The 20579-nt window shown below is 38.4% G+C and overlaps 1 protein-coding gene across 1 annotated transcript in view; it reads left to right on the top strand.

Annotated features, from left to right (window-relative positions):
- rnf216 (ring finger protein 216) overlaps positions 1 to 9347 on the top strand; it is a 47357-nt gene extending 38010 nt beyond the window's left edge. Inside the window, exons 14-17 of the mRNA XM_061974009.2 lie at positions 3334 to 3431; positions 5412 to 5634; positions 8310 to 8379; positions 8458 to 9347. Of these exons, the coding sequence (XP_061829993.2) occupies positions 3334 to 3431; positions 5412 to 5634; positions 8310 to 8379; positions 8458 to 8834 (768 nt within the window). The 3' untranslated portion in view covers positions 8835 to 9347. The remainder of the gene's footprint in view (positions 1 to 3333; positions 3432 to 5411; positions 5635 to 8309; positions 8380 to 8457) is intronic.
- Positions 9348 to 20579: the final 11232 nt, after the last annotated feature.

The raw sequence follows: 20579 nt of genomic DNA, 5'->3' as shown, positions 1-20579 counted from the left end.
ATTAACATCCCCCTCATATGGGGTTGAGTATTTGGGATTCCAACAGGTATACAAACAGCAACAATTACTTTAAACACAACAGGGCTGGAGAATCGAGTGTCAGATGTCAAACTTCACGGACCAGTCCTGGCGGATTGAAGTAGATTTTGATATTGATAACTAAAATAACTCTTGGAGAGTGCAGACCCCCGCGAGGCCCCATTTCCCAATAGTAAAGATTCCACAGTTATGTTACAAACAAACTAACCCTGGTGCTTACATGCTAACAAGAATCCAAGGAATTCATTCATTCCCATGCAATTCCGTCAATGGGCCTCTAAGTGGTGCTCTTTGCTCTTTCTGAGTGTACAGTGTATGCACACAGCTGCAGCTTAACAATTATGCACACACCCTCAGTGTTTGTGTATGCAACAGCTGCACATTTTGATCAAGTATTAAGACTTAACCTTATAAGATTTCTCTACAATGTTCTATTACGAACAAATTGCTCTTTAAAAAAAGTTGGGAGTATCTTGCTCTTTTTATACGTTAAGGTTGTGAGTGGGGTCTCGGTTGCGATGTCTCTTCTCATTAGGCCAAATGTATTACACCAGCTATCTGTTTTTTTAAATTAATTTAGCAAACAGCATGGGTACTTTTCCAGTTTTTGAAAAGCAACCCCATGAGCAACTCGGCCTATGGTTAGGGCGGGGCCTTATTATGTAATTGACACACTTCCATAAGCCCGCCTACCGTTATTTTCTCATTCAATGCTGCCTCATCGGCAAGATCTTCCCTCCACACCCCTCACACTAGCTGCTCATTGGCTGAAAACACTTCCTCCTCCATTTCAAATGTGGTTCACTTGAAGTATGACCCATATTCTCCACCCCTCCATCCCTCCCTCGCATGCTTTTGGGCTAATTTATTCCACATGTGGTTAAATCCGTGAACATTAGAACAAGCTAGTTCCTGGCTTGCATTATCATTTCTCCATGGCATGATTTTCAAATGTCGGCCAGTGAAAAGTCAGATGTAGCGTTATGTCGGTACCTCCAGCCCGAAAAGACAACACAATGCAGCCCCCACTTCCCCTGCAGAGCCTCTGCAAAAGGGCTTGTACCGCCTTATAAGGGAATGTGGAGGCTGCAGCCACGAAACAAAAGAAATGGAGGAAGAGAGGCATGCTACAACTGGAGGAACCCCAGGGGGTGGCGTTTAATGACAGGTTAGCACAAGCGGGAATGGTTGCAAGGGAGGAGTGCAAACCAAAGCTGGAAAAAACGGATGTGGATCGTAAAGGAAGAGCTTTGCTATAGTGTGTGTGTGTGTGTGTGTGTGTGTGTGTGTGTGTGTGTGTGTGTGTGTGTGTGTGTGTGTGTGTGTGTGTGTGTGTGTGTGTGTGTGTGTGTGTGTGTGTGTGTGTGTGTGTGTGTGTGTGTGTGTGTGTGTGTGTGTGTGTGTGTGTGTGTGTGTGTGTGTGTGTGTTTTTTTTTTTTTTTTTGAGGATTGGGTGGAGATCTGTCTGTTATTAAAGCAAGCCAAGCCGCCTGTCATGCTTTCTGGTCTGGTCAGTGGTGAACAGTAGGGGGCGATGGTTCACCATACACTCGCTTATTGTGACAAGAGGGTCTATTTTTTTTTCCCTGCAAAATGTGTAAAAATCTGAATGTCTCGTTCAATGTAAACTCATTCAAATGTGTCAAAAAGGGGCTTTCACTTCAAACTGTCACACAAAGGTTGAATCAGCTTATAAATGGATTTCAAAAGGCTCTACTCGTCGAGATCAGGTCTTTTCTTTGTCTTGTGTGGAAAACACATGCATGCAACTCTGCAACATGCTGCCACATCTGCCCTTCCTCATCCTCCTCGCCAATCTTCAATGTTAGATGAGTCATGACTCAAATATTGATGATGGTTCCACTTAGCTAAGGATTAGCACTAGCTGCAGCGCGTGTGTGTGTGTGTGTGTGTGTGTGTGTGTGTGTGTGTGTGTGTGTGTGTGTGTGTGTGTGTGTGTGTGTGTGTGTGTGTGTGTGTGTGTGTGTGTGTGTGTGTGTGTGTGTGTGTGTGTGTGTGTGTGTGTGTGTGTGTGTGTGTGTGTGTGACAATGCTGTATGTGAGCTAGCTGAAGCTTGCAGGATGGATTCGCAGTTTCTAGGCAACCAGTCAGTAAAGGGCAATGCATGCACAGGGGGGCCACACCTTGCTGTGTCTGCAGCACATCTATTTCTCTGACTTTACCTTTTTAAAAAGTAATTTTGGTAGTACTGGTAAAGTATTTTATAAACATACATTATTCTGGGTTTTTTTGCACTATTGTTATTTTTCATGTATTGTATGTAGTGTTTGTGTGAATGGTTATGTATTAGGGTTGTCGCAAGTATTGATACTTTGATGTCGATACCAACACACAAAAAATAAATAAACACCTGCTTTTTTCCAGTATCATGACTACTGAACACTTTTTCCTCAGCGATCTGCATCAATGGTCGGCACTGAAGCTGTCTTAAAAAATGACACATTGTTTACATATATTTATGTATTATTGGAAGCCTGTCGCCGTGCAAGTGAAAGCGGAGATCCGCCACCAAAAGCCCAAGAAGTGTGCATTACCGCAGCGTGCAGAAAACCTCGAGAGGCATATAACTAACTCAACCTTTATAACTTTTAAAAATGCAACAAAAACACTGTTTAAAGACACTCTTCTGTCGTTTGGTCACATTTTAAACACCACTTATTTACTTATTTCATCAGAAATGTAACGCGTGCATTCGCTGAACGCAGCTCTTTTAATGGCACATTGTAGACATAAAACAAACCAAAAAATAGTGTTAAAACAAAAAAGGCACAATGTAGTGAGAAAAGGTTGAAATGTTTTTCCTGTTATATTTTTGCTTATTTTATTTCTACATTACAAATGACATGACAAAATCACACTACCACCACAGTGTTTGTTTTATGTACTTGAAGGTTTCACGCCACTGCTTGTATTTTTAGTAGAATAGTTGACTGTCGTTATTTATGACCATATTTATAAGCATAGTAGTGTTTGTTTTGAATTACTGGGATGCTTTTGGCCACTGCTGTTCTTTTTTTCAACGTAAAGTTAGCTCTTGGCAGCTGCTACTGCAATTTAAATTCTGTTCAGAAAGATGTTGAAGCACAGTATTGGTAAATACTTGTAAATTACAAGAACCTCGTCATTTCATAAGTATCGACTACCGAAATACTGGTATCGTGACAACCCTATTATGTATGCATGAGAGCTACAGATGACCACTTAATTTCCTTCAGGATTAATAAAGTACCACCAAATCTAACCTAAATAAATACATGTCTGTTGGTGTGTAGGAAAGCTGCCGGAAATGCCACGTACAATGGAAGCTGCATTCAGGAAAGACGTGCAAGCAAGTCTTGGAGAAAGACGAGATCCGCATGAGGGTGCTCTTGTAAGTCTATATTGTGTTCTGTGTCTTCTTCATCTACTCTCTGTACACCAGGATGTAGTGATGGGGTTTCCCGGGCAACCCTCTGGGAAGCAAATAGGCCGGCTGTTTCCTGTGAGCCCGCCAGGCCGGTACTTCCTGTTTTGAGCCATTGAGCAGATTTTCCTACTTCCTGGTGCTGACAGAGACAGGAAGTGGCCTGTTGGATAGATCAGTTTTGACCTATTAAACATGTTGCATTTGGAATTTCATTCCTTTTTATCATGCAAAAATTATTCAGTTTTCTGCCTTGTTTAAAACAATGAGAGAGCAACAGAGTCTAAAGCTCAGAGTCAAACCTGTTTAACTGTTTCATATGAATGGTAGCATGTGAAAGAAGCCTAATGATGATCATTTTGCTAACTTTTGGGACCTCACTCATTCAATTAGGTGTTTTTTCAAACAGTGGTTTGCAAAAGTAGTCATAGCCGTAACAGAAGTGTTTACGTGCCGTTTATACATGCCTGATAGGACACTAACTTTTGTCAACCATTGAACATAAATTCTAGCTTGTCTCTAGGGATGGCCTAAACTATATCGTGATATATATTGCAGACTCTTGCGATAACAATATGTCTCACGATATATTATTGTAAATGTACATGGGTTACAAAGGCTCCTAAGTTAGCTGCTGATGTATGTGGTAACATATTGTGTCATTTACGGTTGTATTATTTTGTCAAAACTATTATTAATCTATTTGTTAATTTATTGTTATTATCTGGTTACTTTCTGTTGGAACATGTTCTACCTACACTTTTGTTAATTTACTATGCACTTAATCTTCGGTTTTTGGATAGTTTTGGACGATACTACAAATTTAGGTATCGATTTAATACCAAGTAGTTACAGGGGCAGTATTGGTCAATTACCAAAGCTGATACTCATACTTTAAATGTTCAAAGTAATTGAATGATTCCATTTTTGATCACAATTATAATCAGACAAAAAACACGGGATGGCGATGTTAAAAAAAATCAATTAAATATTTTAATTATTTCCTACTATTGGCTCTGATTTAAATCATTTGGTCTTTGTCCTAAAATTCTTCCTGTGTCCAGAGACTTATTTCCTGAGTTTGTAAAAAATAAAAACGACAAAAAATGTTTTGATGATAAAAAAATATATATATCGATCTAATCACTGTTGTATTGACTGCATACTGATACTATACTTGGTATTGTTACTGTTGATGTTTGTATCGATCCGCCCACTTTGTTTACATTCAAGAGCTCGAGCTCTACAGTGTGTAGTGTAGCATGTTTAGCTATTCCTCGTTCTCCAACGGAGGCAAGGATTAGTGACTTAAAAGTGGCTTGGCACTGTGTAGGTACCGTATGTTGGCTGCTAGCGAGAATGCTACATTGCTTTGAGGATGTGTTTGTTCGCTTTACTGCAGCATATTTAGGAGGCAAACTCGTTGGGCCTGAACCAAATTTTGCTCCTTGGTTCCCTCCAAGTACTTCGGCTTCCTCCCACCTCCAAAGATATGCACCTGGGGATAGGTTGATTGGCAACACTAAATTGGTCCTATGATGATGTCTGTCTATCTGTGTTGGTCCTGTGATGAGGTTGCGACTTGTCCAGGGTCTACCCTGCCTACCGCCCAAATGCAGCTAAGATAGGCTCCAGCGACCTCCCGTGACCCCAAAGGGACAAGCGGTAGAAAATGGATGGATGGATGGGTTACAAAAAGACACAGTGCCTGCATGGCTTCAAAGTGATCACTTAGCTGATGAGATTGCTTAGACAAATTCAATATAAAAGCTTAAAAAATACACGACTCTGAGACAATACAGCAAAAACAAACATGATTATCAGCAGCAAAGGCTATTCTACGTTCACTTTCCATTCATTTGTTGCTATTATCATGGTGTAGTTTGCAGTGATAACCCAATCACCTCACAATGTATTTGGCTGTTTCGTGGCTCTCTTATTCCACAGCGAGGAGCGCATGACGGAAGCCCGTGTCAGGAAGTGTGTCAAGTGCGGCACTGGCCTGGTCAAGTCGGAGGGCTGCAACCGCATGTCGTGTCGCTGTGGCAGCTTCATGTGCTACCTCTGCCGAGAGCCCATTGCTGGCTACAACCACTTCTGCCAGCACGCTCGTTCACCGGGCGCTCCCTGTCGCCAATGCATGAAGTGCTCTCTGTGGACGGATCCCACGGTACACACACACAATGTGCACGCTTTGTGAATTACATGACCCCCAACTCTTGTTTGTTCTATTCTGTGGCCTTAATATACCTACAGTTAGTGCATATCCGCTTCCACCATCCAAAATATTCACTCAACACGCTTTTTGACCCCAACCATCTGGCCCCGTGAAACGCCCACAGTGACCTGGCTACAATGCCACTGGCAAGCACAAGTAACAATTACACCCCCCACCTCCTATGCTGCTCCTAAATGGGCTTTGAGTTTATCCAATGGCTAACAAGGGTGGGGAATTGGAGGCTTCCTCAACAGTACAGTAGAACTTCTATAAAGTCCAACACTAAAGAGTTGTTGTGCGAATGTGCCAGTCTGTACGTGTCCATGCACTAAATTAGTCCAATTTCTCGAATAGTTTGGCTCCAAATGAGCCTCCTAAAGCTCATGGAAACACCTCAATCCGATCGTGTTCTGTTTTTGAAAAGTCGGACTAACACACCTGGATTATGCGATTGGAAACCAGATCTCTCTAGGGGGGGTTTGCGGCTGAGGGGACCCTTCGTGTCGCGCGTGCGCCAGCCTCAAGGCATAGGAGCCCGGAAGCAGATACCATTCAATAAAAACAGCAACAATTATAATGAAGAGGGGACACAACATTTTCAAGTGCATTGATGGTAGAAAAAAAAAGAAGAGATTTTTTAATAAGGTAACTAAGGAAATGTTGAATGCTGGCTTAATGCAGACTCCCGAACGAAATATGAAAGAAAATTAAGCAGGTGCTTCAAATTACAAGGAGAATAATAAAGCGTACACAAACCTCTTCATGCAGCATTTCCAAACTGATTAACAATACCTCTGTAGTCCACACAACGGCAAGCTAGTCCAGAAAAATAGCAACAAAGTCGATCTGGAACTGTATCTAGTCGAGGCGGACGGTCTTTTCCTTCTGATTTAAAACTCCTTCATGGCTTCACAGTAGTTATGGAGTACAAAACAAGCATACACAAGTCTTGTCGGCCAAGTAATACAAAGCACAAGCTACCTTGTTTTATCACATCCACGGGAGCCCGCATTCTCGTTGTCTCCCCTTAGACAAATGGACAAAGTTTTTCGCTAAGTAGAATCACAGCTGACCTGGACATTTGAAAGTTCTCTTGCCATTCCTCTGGCACAACACACTCGTTGACAAACATATCCCACCAGGCTGCCGTTTTTCCAGGCCTTATCCAAAACCGTCGCTCAACATTGCTATGTTGCCTTCCGAGATGTGTTGAATCTGAAATTATGTGATTTCTACAAACGCCTGTACATGTAGAAAAAGGAGAAACACGGGTATGTCTGGATGACTTGCCTCCATCTTTCTAGTGGTAACCTACGAGTGGAAACCGTTTTTTATGAAATTGGCTGTGGCGCGTTCTTTCTGACGTCACTTCATCGCCTTATTTCGTTTATAAACGATTGATGAGTCCATATAGAGCTAAGAGCCTGAGATTCAAGAAATATACGACGCACCTACCCGTGTAAAAAATATCCAAGGAGGGGAACCTTAAACGATGGGTTAGTGTGGCTGACACGGGGTTTAGGCTAAATAGTTATTTGTTTAGAAGTAGACTTAGACTTAGACTTCCTTTTTATTGTCATTCAAATTTGAACTTTACAGCACAGATAAGAACGAAATTTCATTACATAAGTTCATGGTAGTGCAGGATAAAAATGCAATAAGGTGTATATATAAATAAATAAATATATATAAATAATATATATAACATATATAAATGATAAATGATAAATGGGTTATACTTGTATAGCGCTTTTCTACCTTCAAGGTACTCAAAGCGCTTTGACAGTATTACCACATTCACCCATTCACACACACATTCACACACTGATGGCGGGAGCTGCCATGCAAGGCGCTAACCAGCAGCCATCAGGAGCAAGGGGTGAAGTGTCTTGCCCAAGGACACAACGGACGTGACTAGGATGGGGGAAGGTGGGGATTGAAACCCAGTAACCAGCAACCCTCTGATTGCTGGCACGGCCACTCTACCAACTTTGTCACGCCGTCCCTATTTATATAATATATAAATATATATAAATAAATAAATAGATTACTGTACAGATAAATATATTGCATTTTTTCACATGCGTCCACGTTTATGGATGTATGTTATATTGTCTTTTTTATTCCAGCGAGTTAATCCATTTTGGGGGGAGTTGAGGGGCTAATTTAATTTAATTAATTTAAGGAGTTATCCGGTTTGATATAGACAGGGCCTCAGTGTTAATGATGTGCATTTGTTAAAAAGAAAAGAAGGTTTTCCATCAAATACGCATGGAGGCTATAAATTGTTTTATCCAATTACTCGATTAAACGTACAAACTAATCCATACATTACTTGATTACTGAAACAATTGAAAACTGCAGCCCTCTATTTTTCTTTTTCATTCATCATCTATTCCTATCAGCCTATGCTATTTATAACATACTATATATATATATATATATATATATTTTTTTTTTTTTATTCGATTTACGTTATCGTATGCATATACTGTTGTTCTTGTGGTACTCATTGGGCTAAATCTGGGACCTCGGGTACTAAATTTCATTCCATCTCATGTTTGCTGGTATGACAAAGTTCCTTGAATCTTATATAAATGTGTGCGTGTGTTCGTTTGGTCCTGCAGCAAGATGACGAGCGAATCATTCAAAATATCCAGAAGGAAGGAGAAGTGCAGCTGAATAAGAAGTTTTCAGGTATCTTTGCTCATCACAGTTGTATTCATTGTGTTTGTAAGCACTGGTCCAGCTCTTATTTTAAATTTTTACCCTCAGATAATTTGGGTAAGAAAGTGGGCCCTCCCATCGAGGCTCCTGTCATCGAGGTCAAGCGGCCGCGAGTGGGTCCGCCCCCTGAACCTCAACTTGCGCCTGTGCCGCCGCCCCATGTGGTCGTACCACCTCTTCTCCAAGCGGTACAAGGTCCTATCTTAGTGCCCCAACATCTAGCCCAGGGTCAGATGTTTATGCCACCGGCGCCATATGTGCCGCCCCCTTTAAATAATAACAACCACCAGCACCACTATGAACATTATCACCACCACCATCACAATAACAATCTTCACGACAACCCTCGTCAGCCGCATAACTTGCACATGTTTGACTTGCCCATGCACTATGGGCCCGCCCATCGCCATTACAGACACTACTAACACACACACACACGGGTGTTTCAGAGCTGATCCTATGTTGTTTTTTCATGCGCTGGCCTTTTGCTACTATGCCACACATCTTTACTCGTTACATTGTTCTTGCGTTCACATGAAGAAAACAGACTTGGCCTTCTCATGCTGAATCATGTTCTCACTCATTTTGCCCTTTTTCCACTTATCCGTTGCGTTAAAAAAAAGAGGAGGGTTCAGGTTCTAAGACTTTGTCAACACTGTTGTAGCAGATTTTGTTTCTGTACTGCAAAGAATCAAGCATTCCCTTCTGTGCATTTGAAGCCACGCAGTTTTCTAATAAAAGTTTGTTGTTAAGGTTCTCAGTCTTCAATAGGGCTGACTGGTTACAAGTGAGGATGCTTTAAAACCAGGCCCCGGTAATGACACCATGCCGGCCCCCGAGTTCAGTTCAAAACTGAAAACAAACATTTTTGCATGTTATAGAATTTTACATAACATTTTCAATGATAATAATGTTGGTAAATGATCTACTAAAAAATAAATAAACATTCTGTGGTACATTACATGGCATATATAGGTGTCAAAAAGACAGCCGAAAGAGGGTGGTAGATGAGAATAAATCTATATATACAAACCCCAAAACCAGTGAAGTTGGCACGTTGTGTAAATCGTAAATAAAAACAGATTACAATGATTTGCAAACCCTTTTCAACCTATATTCAATTGAATCGACTGCAAAGACAAGATACTTAACGTTCGATCTGGAAAACTTTTTTTTTTTTTGCAAACATTAGCTCATTTGGAATTTGATGCCTGCAAAATGTTTCAAAAAAGCTGGCACAAGTAAATGGTAAATGGGTTGTACTTGTATAGCGCTTTTCTACCTTTCTTTTTTTTAAGGAACTCAAAGCCCTTTGACACTTCCACATTCACCCATTCACACACACACATTCACACATTCACACACTGATGGCGGGATCTGCCATGCACGGCGCTAACCAGGCCCATCAGGAGCAAGGGTGAAGTATCTTGCTCAAGGACACAAAGGACGTGACTAGGATGGTAGAAGGTGGGGATTGAACCAGTAACCCTCAGATTGCTGGCACGGCCATTCTCCCAACTTCGTCACGCCGTCCTCAAGTGGCAAAAAAGACGGACAAAGTTGAGGAATGCTCATCAAACACTTATTTGGAAAATCCCACAGGTGAACAGGCTAATTGGGAACAGGTGGGTGCCATGATTGGGTATAAAAGTAGCTTCCATGAAATGCTCAGTCATTCACAAACAAGGATTGGGCAAGTGTCACCACTTTGTGAACAAACCCATGAGCAAATTATCAAACAGTTTAAGAACAACATTTCTCAACGAGCTATTGCAAGGAATTTATGGATTTCACCATCTACAGTCCGTAATATCATCAAAAGGTCCAGAGAATCTGGAGAAATCTCTGCACGTAACATTGAATGGCCATGACCTTGGATCCCTCAGGCAGTACTGCATCAAACCGACATCAGTGTGTAAAGGATATCACCACATGGGCTCAGGAACACATCAGAAAACCATTGTCAGTAACTATAGTTTGTCACTAAATCTTTAAGTACAAGTTGCAACTCCACTATGCAAAGGGAAAGCCATTTATCAACAACACCCAGAAACGCCGCCGGCTTTGCTGGGCCCGAGCTCATCTAAGTTGGACTGATGCAAAGTGTTCTGGGGTCTGACGAGTCCACATTTCAAGTTGTTTTTGGAAATTGTGGATGGTGTGTCCTCCGGAACAAAGAGGAAAAGAACCATTCAGATTGGTCTAGGCGCAAAGTTCAAAAGCCAGTATCTGTGATGGTATGGGGGTGTATTAGTGCCCAAGGCATGGGTAACTTACACATCTGTGAAGGCACCATTAATGCTGAAAGGTACATACAGGTTTTGGAGCAACATATGTTGCCATCTAACCAACGTTATCATGGACGCCCCTGCTTATTTCAGCAAGACAACGCCAAGCCACGTGTTACAACAGCGTGGCTTCATAGTAAAAGAGTGCGGGTACTAGACTGTCCTGCCTGTAGTCCAGACCTGTCTCCCATTGAAAATGTGTGGCGCAATATGAAGCCTAAAATACCACAACGTAGACCCCGGACTGTTGAACAACTTAAGCTGTACATCAAGCAAGAATTGGAAAGAATTCCACCTGAAAAGCTTAAAAAATTGGTCTTCTCAGTTCCCAAACGTTTGCTGAGTGTTGTTAAAAAGAAAGGCCATGTAACACTAGTAAAAATGCCCCCGTGCCAACTTTTTTGCAATGTGTTTCTGCCATTAAATTCTAGGTTAATGATTATTTGCAAAAAAAAAACATGTTTCTCAGTTTCTCAGTTAGAACATTAAATATCTTGTCTTTGCAGTCTATTCAATTGAATATAAGTTGAAAAGGATTTGCAAATTATTGTATTCTGTTTTTATTTACGAATTACACAATGTGCCAACTTCACTGGTTTTGGGTTTTGTAAAATATAGTGTAGAAATGCACCAAATTGCAGGAAATCTGGTCTTGATTTTCAACATTTTCTTTCAGGGTTTGCATGGCAACGCTTCATGCTTATAGAAATGTTCCTTTTTTCTCTCAATTTTCTTCTTTTTTTCTCAATGGATGCTCACACCCCTGAATTTAGTTGAATACTCCATCTTTGAACCAATCACGGATTAGCGCCAGCCTCTTAGTGGACTGCTTTGTCCAAACAAGTGTGCTGGGAGTGTGACCAATCACTTTAGCGTCCCGTGTTTGCATAGAGACAATTAAAGCAGCGCAGTAAAGCTGCTTGTAGCCCAGGGCATCCTCATGGATTTAGTTATGGCCGCCTCTTTGTTACAATACTGTATAATACTATATATTCTCACTTGATACTTCAATGAAACAAGTCATTACCATATCCTGGCTGCGCGTGTAACCTCCAGTCACATGTCAGAATCACCTTTCTAGGGTCTTTTTCGAAAGTTTTATACATTCCTAAACTGATAACATTACAATTGCTAATTTATTGTACTCTCATAGTGAATACTGTAAATGGCATGAATTCGCATTTTAACAGTAGGCTATTTTTTTTTCATATTTTTGCATTTGATCACAACATATTGTCAGATTTTATTATGAACATTTTTATAAGCCTCTCCCCCTTTCCAAACACCTCATTTGAATAATTTCTGCAAATATCGTCTTTTGATTATTCCCATTCTAGTATACCTCTCATTCTGGGGACGGCTAAAAAACAAAAACAATACACATTAAAATTAACATTTAAATATTTGTTTTTTTTAAAATATGAATATAATTGTTAAGAAAAAATATATATTTTATATTTAATATTTTGTTGTTAACATTTCATAATTTGCTTAAAAAATTACATAACTATTGTAAAACGTTTTTTGCATTTCAACTTTTCCAATAATATATTTAATTTATGAACATTAAATTGAAATCTAATTTAAATGATTATTTAATGCAATTACTATTCAAAACTTTTTTGATATTTAATAATTTTTTCATCAACATTTTATCACTTGATTGAAAAAATACCAGGTAATCATTATGAAATGTTTTTTTTTTTTTTTTTTTTACATATGTGAGTTTTTACAAGAATATATTTAATTTATTAACATTATAGTAAAATCTAATTGAAAAAAGAATTTAATACAAATACTAGTCAAAACTTTTTTTTTGATTTAAAAAAAATTTGTCATTAACATTTTATCATTTGATTGCAAAAATGTCAGATAATTACCTTAAAAAATGTTTTGCATTTGTGATCTTTTCCAAAAATATATTTAATTTACGAACAATAAAATAAAATATATATTTTTAATTGAATACAATTATTTATATTATATATATATATATATATATATATATATATATATATATATATATATATATATATATATATATATATGTATGTATGTATGTGTGTATGTATGTGTGTGTGTGTGTGTGTGTGTGTGTGTGTGTGTGTGTGTGTGTGTGTGTGTGTGTAAAAAAAGTTTTTATCAATAATTTAATACAAATAATAGTCGAAACTAAAATATATTTTATATTGAATACATTTGTCATCAACATTTTATCATTGATTGAAAAGAAATCCAGATAATTTTTTTTTTACATTTGTGAACCTTATGAAAAAAAAAAGTGATTCATAAACATTAAATGCCATTAAAATTTAAACATTACTAATTATTATTTTAACATATTTCAGTACTTTCATGAAATTATTTTCTCTGAATAAAGGGTGGAATTAGTGTTGTAATGACTTAAAGTTAGTTGAGGGGTCTACTTTCTTTAATAAATAAGTACAGTATCTCATTGTGTAATAAATACATACTCTGACCTTTAGCAATTTCAGCCATAACACACACAAAGTCTATAAACACAGAGAGAATCAGTGCATGATAAGAGTGGTGCCATGTACAAATACACAATCTATCAAGCAGACGTGACACTTCCTGTTGCCCTGCTTCAACTTCCTCTGACTTTTAACTGTATAATAGCTCATCTGATGTGCCCTTCACACCAATGTGTGTGTGTTTCCAGGGGGACAGCATGTGTCTGGCAGCATGTGTTTCCCACACTATCCTTGCTGCTCAGAGTGTGCGCATGTGTTATTGTTTGTGTATGTTGTTGGAGTCAATCTGTGTTTTTAATGAGTGTGTGTTTTCACAGCTGGGCTCCCTCTGTGCAATGGTTGTTTGCATGTTTTTCGTATTCTTATTATGCTTTTTTTGGAACCTTTTATGAAAAGTATTTATGTAATTCAGACTGCTAGTTTGAGACAAACTGCACCAAAAGGTGGACTTTATTTACATTCTTAAAATAGCTTTTTTTTTTTTTTTTTTGGTCTTTTTTTAAGTATTGTAAGTCATCATATAGTCACAATAGCAGTAAGGCAAATAACCATTTTTAACTCCAATGTGTAGTTTTAAAACAGTATAGTCATGTGATTTTCCCCAGCCAATCAGAACAAAGCTAATAAGTCATATTTTAAGTTTACTTTAATAATTGATGTCATGTACATTCATAAATATTTAGTGTTATGTGTTCATTTATCAAATATTACAATAATGTATATTACATAAATAATGAAGGAAAATAGTTAATGCAGGTATATAATTATTTTAGTTAAAATCAAATAATTAGTGTTTTATGAAGGTTTGTATGGTTTAATAATTATTGACATAACATAATGCATAGTACATACCGTAATATTACGTAGTAGTTTAGTTTCTATAAAAAATAATTTAGAAAAAACGTTACATAACTAATTAAGTAAACGATAATGAAGTTATATTTTTTAACATGATCATATTTATGGTAAAAAATAATGTAAAGTGTCTTTTAAAGGTCTGTTAAGTTTAATACTGTAATTGTTTTTGACATTACAATATACAGTAAATACATGTTGCTCAACAGCTCCCCCTACAGTCGAGGAGCGTAATGATCGGCTGACATGGTCAGAATCTATAAAGGTGAGTGCATAATGAATATCTTTTCTCATACTAACTTATCACAAAATAAACTCATTTTAGTGTGCTTTAAAATTCGTACAGGCTCTATAACCGCTCTGAACGTTAACGTTAGCACTGATGCTAATGCTAGCATAACGTAATGCTAATGCTAGCATAACGAGATGTGTCCTGTCTTTTTTTTAAAGGGTTGTATTATGTAATATTCCATATAAACACTGTCTACGATATTGTAAAGGTTGTTTATTTTGTTTAATTTTGTAAGGGTTTTGTTCTAATTTGTGTGTCTTAACTCATTAGTTTCACCTGTTGTCTTTCATGCTTTCTCCTTCCTCACATTGTTAGTGCTATTAGTTACTATTTTCGTGGTTCATTGTTGTATATATGTTTGTTAATATTTCCTGTTATTCAATGCCTTCTGTGTTCTGAAGGCATTTTTTAACCTTAACCTGTGTTCTTATCTTTTGTTTTTTTGGGTCTATTATGCCACAACAGAAATACTGTATAACATTACAAAGGGACAAGCGGTAGAAAATGGATGGATGGATGGATTACAGCCTGACCATTGCAGTCCATTTTTTTTGTCTTTTTTGAGGTACACGTGTTTCACAGCCTTTAAAAAAATACAAGACATTTCACAACACTTTAAGTTGAACCCCAAACATCACCAGAATAATGCATCTATTGAGTCTCACCTAAAAAGTGCTTATTCATGCAGTACTTTCTATGATCTGCAGGCGGCGGAGGCGAGGCTTACGCGCCACAATGTCACAATAATGCAGCTGTAGAAGAATACATTTACTTTTTGTGGCCCCATTTCGGTCTTTGATAATACTCATGTAACGCTAGAGCAGGGGTGTCCAAAGTGCGGCCCAGGGACCATTTATGACCCGCAGAACATTCTAAAAACATAAAAAGTAAAATAAAAGAGAAAACAGCTGTAATGTAATGAGAAAAATATTAAATGTTGACACTAATAACCGGGGTGTTCTGATCCAATACCGATATTGGAGATTTAATTATTGGCCCTAAATGATATCAGTACCAATAATAAGTACCTTTATTATTTTGTAGTGTAGGATATAGTGTTGTCCCGATACCAATATTTTGGTACCGGTACCAAAATTATTTTGATACTTTTCGATACTTTTCTATATAAAGGTCTCCACAAAAAATCGCATTATTGGCTTTATTTTAACAAAAAAAAACTAACATTAAACATATGTTTCTTATTGCAAATTTGTCCTTAAATAAAATAGTGAACATACAAGACAACTTGTCTTTTATTAGTAAGTAAGCAAACAAAGGCTCCTAATTAGTCTGCTGACATATGCAGTAACAAATTGTGTCATTTATAATTCTAATATTTTGTCAACATTGTAAGGGACAAACTATAAAAATTGATTGTTAATCTACTTGTTCATTTACTGTTAATATCTGCTTATTTTCTGTTTTAACATGTTCTATCTACACTTTTGTTAAAATGCAATAATAACTTATTCTTCTGTTGTTTGGATGCTTTACATCAGTTTTGGATGATACAACAAATTTAGGTATTAATCCGATACCAAGTAGTTACAGGATCATACATTGGTCATATTCAAAGTCCTCATGTGTCCAGGGACATATTTCCTAAGTTCATAAACATAATATCAACTTAAAAAAACTAAAGAAGATGTTGTGATGCCAAAAAATATCGACGTAATCATAGTAGTATCCACTAAATACGATCCTGTACCTGGTACGATCCTGTACTTGGTATCATTACTGTGGATGTTAGGTGTAGATCCACCCATGGCGTTTGTTTACATTGTGATGCCGGTGAGCTACGGTGTGTAGTGAATCATGTTTAGCTATTCCTCGTCCTGCAGGGATGGTATTTGTAAGAAACTTACTTTATTTGTAGCCATGGAGGCGAGGATTAGTGATTTAGAAGTAGCTAAAACACTGCCGACTGCAGCTGAACTTTAGCCGCTATCTAGGTATATAGCCATGTCGTAAAGCACCTCTTCCGGTGGGGTGTTTCAGTGTTACAACTTCATCTTTATCGTTAGTTTTTTAGCTAAAATGTGTCCGTTCTCCCTTTTCTGTCTACACACCCTGTCTGCTTGTAAGTACTCCGTGAGTGTGCGCTGTCGAACATGCTCCTCTGCTCGTAAAACCAGCAATGACACGACGTGACGACAACGGGCGGGTGGGTGGTGGGCTTGTGGACCGGTACTTTTTAGAGGCAGTATAGTACCGAATATGATTCATTAGTATCGCGGTATTATACTAATACCGGTATACCGTACAATCCTAGTAGGATGTGAGAAAAGGCTTGATCAAGTGAAATTAGGTAGGTGAAAAACACTAACCCATTTGTTGTTAACCGTCTGGAATGGACTTAAGTTGAAGCAGAATGGTAAATAGTTTTCTTCTGGCCACAATAATTCATGAAGTGAAGATCATGACATACAGTAGTAAATTGAATGATGCAGACATGTTTGTTACTGCATATTTTTTAATACGTTTCTGCCTTGGAGACTTTGTATCTGTAAGTAATCTATAATGATCTTATACTTGTTTATATTGACAAATGTGTCATTTTAGACGGCAATATTGTTCGAATAAGGACACCTATCTTATGTGCTATTGTTTGCGTAGCTGTTGTGTAGCTGCTAAGTTTTAACAGCCTAGCCCTGTACAGTTTTGGGCTACCTTTGGTAGATGACTAAAGTACAAGAAAAGACCAACCATGGAGGACATTTAGATGTTAACTGGCTGTCCAAATAAAAATGCTGCACGACTGCTTGTATTGTAGATTATATTGGAAAGTTGAAATACAAGTCAATTTATTACGATACCTGGTTTTTTTTAATTGATATCGAAACCAATATCAAATATCTGATAGGGAAACAAAGCTGACATGCAGGCTGTTTAAAAAAAAAATCTGGATATTGTATTAGTTTTGAAGGTGAAAAATATCAAAATGGGCCACACATCCTTTGATTTTTTTTATAGTTTGCGGCCCTCAGTGGAAAAGGTTTGTAGAGTAGAGTATAGCGCTAAATACCGCTCTAGTGGGTATTGTAAAAGTGTCGTCCCTCGCCACATCGCACTTCAAGTTTGCAGCTTGTAAAGGTAACTGTGGTTGTTAGTTCATGTTTAAAGGGCTTTCTTACTATTAAAACAGTATTAAGAAAGTCGTAAACAGGAGTTTTTAATGCTTTAACTTTGAAAATGTTCCATTCATAATTAATAATTCCGACTTCACGGAAAAAACGGAACCAATTAACAGCGATAAACAAGGGTTTACTGTATTACTCTTGGCGACAAAAAGTAGATTTGGCTATGGTAGCCTGAGTGTGTGCATAAAAAACACAACCAACAAAAATGCAGCATAAGCTTGTTTATAATTACATATTAGGAAATAATGTGGTATTAATATTTTAAAGTTTATACAAAGACTTGTCCAGGGTGTACTTCGCCTTCCGTCCGAATGTAGCTGAGATAGGCTCCAGCACCCCCCGCGACCTTGAGAGGGACAAAAGGTAGAAAATCGATGGATGGATAAAGATTTGTATTTACTATAAAATCTCAGGGCATTCAATTGATCATAACTGGGCTGTTTGGTTTGTCTTAGAAGACGTTTCGCCTCTCATACGACTAGGCTTCATAAATTTGTGCTCATAGACTTAGTTTGGTCAGATGTAGTCTAGCGGCTGGTGCCAAAACCCCAAATATTTATACTCCAAAACAGGGAGGGCGTGCCTAGGCAAGGATGGTTTCGCCCCAACTAAAGTGAGAAAAACAACTGAGACTCCAACCTGCAAAGCTGATCTGACAACAGCAATCAGAGAAAGTTGGAGTAAGATTGATTAAGAGTAGCGTTTGTCACTCGTTAAGTCCATCCTCAGAGACTGCAAGCTGTTATAAAAGCCAGAGGGGGTGCAACAAAGTACTAGTGCCGTGTTTTTTCTGTAATATTTTCCTCAGATTAGAGTGATTTTTTTACTCCGCTTGATCTAAAAAAAAAAAACTTACTACCACAATTTATTTGCTTGATTTATTTTAGTGTTTCTTAAAGCCAGAAAGTTGCAATTGGAAATTAATATATACCGAACAAAAATATGAACGCAACACTTAAGTTTTTTTATGAGTTGAACTCAAAAGATCTAAAACTTTTACAATATGAACAAAAGACCTATTCCTCTCAAATATTGTTCACAAATCTGTCTAAATCTGTGTTAGTGAGCATTTCTTCTTTGCCAAGATACTTTTTTCTTCTGGCAACTTAGCTGCCAGTTTTTGTACCGTAAAAACAAATGTACCATCTTTCCATTTACAGTGATACACCGTTAAAAATAACAACCGTAGATTTTACAGTCAAAAACCTGCAGCTCAGTTAACAGAATTTTAATGCAAAAGGCAGTGGTAGTTTTTTTCAATTTACAGTAGTATGCTGTAAAGAACAACGTAAAATGTATTGTCATTTTTATTAATTTGATGGGTAGTGTTTTGTAAAGTTAAGTATTTTTATTTATTTTAATTTAGACAAAAACATGTTTGGAAAGTATGAAAAATATACTGTAATATTTGTTGCAATATTGGATACTATTAAAGTTTAAAAGGTATGCAATTTCAAGCAGTACATATATTTTTTTCTGTCAAAATGAAAAAAATCAAATACATTTAATGAGAAAATATTAGTACTTTATTGACACTTATCCTTTCCAATCACAGCCAGTGGCTGTGGTTGAAGAGGAGTGACACCAGCTGGGCTGCTAAGGCTAACACCTAATGGGACGCACCCACCCAGGGATTTGATCACCCTGAGGTGGGCCCTTCCTCGGCAGAGGGTGTCTTGTGGTAAGCCGGGCTGAAACACCCCGTGACGCTGGGGCACACAACTGAAGATGTGTCCCAATGGTGGAAAAGCCTCCCAGCAGTGTCACCTCGCCTCACTCAGGTATGCGGTCAGGTGCAAGCCTGCCTCAGGGAGAAGGACGCCCCTGCCATGCAGAGTCCCCAGGGATTGTACCAACTAGTCCTTTCAACAACAACAAAAATTCCAGGTGTTTGCGGGCCAGATAAAATTATGTTGCAGGCCAGATCTGGCCCCCGGGCCTTGAGTTTGACACCTGTGAACTAAATGAACATCCTCCAAGACTGGTAATTCCATATATTTTTTCCAGGACGTGTAGATTTTGCAATTGACGCTCATTGGATTTTACCCCCGTTTCCTTAAGTCACACGCTTTCTTGGCAATGTCGTAGTTGCATCATTTTTTTGCCTCAATGACATTGTATATTATTGGAGGGCAAATAATGCTTACACAGTATGGCAGCTATGTCCTCTCATTGAATAGAGCTCCTGTTTCCCCTTTGTTTTATCCACCTAAATAGGGCATTTAATTAACGCGTTTGGGAGTTCTGAGATTCATTCCACCCCCTAAAGAGATTAGTGGCTGACCCACTGACCTACTGCCTGCATGCCTGCCTTGCTATTTGAGAATGGAGCACGTTTATACTTGATTTACTACATATTATCCTTTTCTTTGTGGATGTGAGGGAGGTTTCGGACACTCATTTCTTGCCAGGTCTCTTCTGTCTTTTTGCCACACACAGGTTTTTCAAGCCGGTGTTGCCATGGCGACAGGGGGATGAGTTTGGACGGAGGGGGGTGGTGGAGATGGCGGCCATTTCGCACGCAGCCTCCCTCCCCCCTCCCCGCAAAAATGGACGAGTCCACTTTAGCCACAATCCTCTGCTCTTGTTCCTGGGATGTGGCTCTTATTTTTCTGTGACTCATCTTTTCAGGCCAAGTCTGACGCATGGGCAAAGGGAGAAAAGGAGGTATAGAGAGTGAAAAAGCGGCAGTCATGGTGGAATTGGGGAGAGAAGAGGTGGGTGTGTGTTTGTTTTGCCATATTGGGTGTCCTTTGAGGATCTGCAAGCTGATGGGAGGGAAATGGATTAGAGACCTGCTGTGGAGGCTCCATCATTACATTACCATCATGACTGACGCTCATGTTTCAACACAAAGGCTCTATTCAGCACACAGGAGAGCAAGTAGTTCCCACATGTGTATGTCAGCCAGGCAAATCCATGTGGTCGGAATCTTTGCCGTTGTGATTACACAAAGAATCAAAGAGGAGATTCTTAATTATGTGAATTATTTACACAAAAATTCCATCATTTTTTTTCTGACAATCTCAAAATGGTTATGCCCTTAAGGTCGTACAAGTTCAACCAAAACTTGAAGGTAGAAAAGCGCTATACAAGTATA

The sequence above is a fragment of the Nerophis lumbriciformis genome, linkage group LG22 (assembly GCF_033978685.3).
Source record: "Nerophis lumbriciformis linkage group LG22, RoL_Nlum_v2.1, whole genome shotgun sequence".
In the NCBI taxonomy this organism is placed as follows: domain Eukaryota; kingdom Metazoa; phylum Chordata; class Actinopteri; order Syngnathiformes; family Syngnathidae; genus Nerophis; species Nerophis lumbriciformis.
The sequence above is the reverse complement of the archived record's forward strand: the minus strand, read 5'-3'. Positions and strand labels throughout refer to the sequence as shown.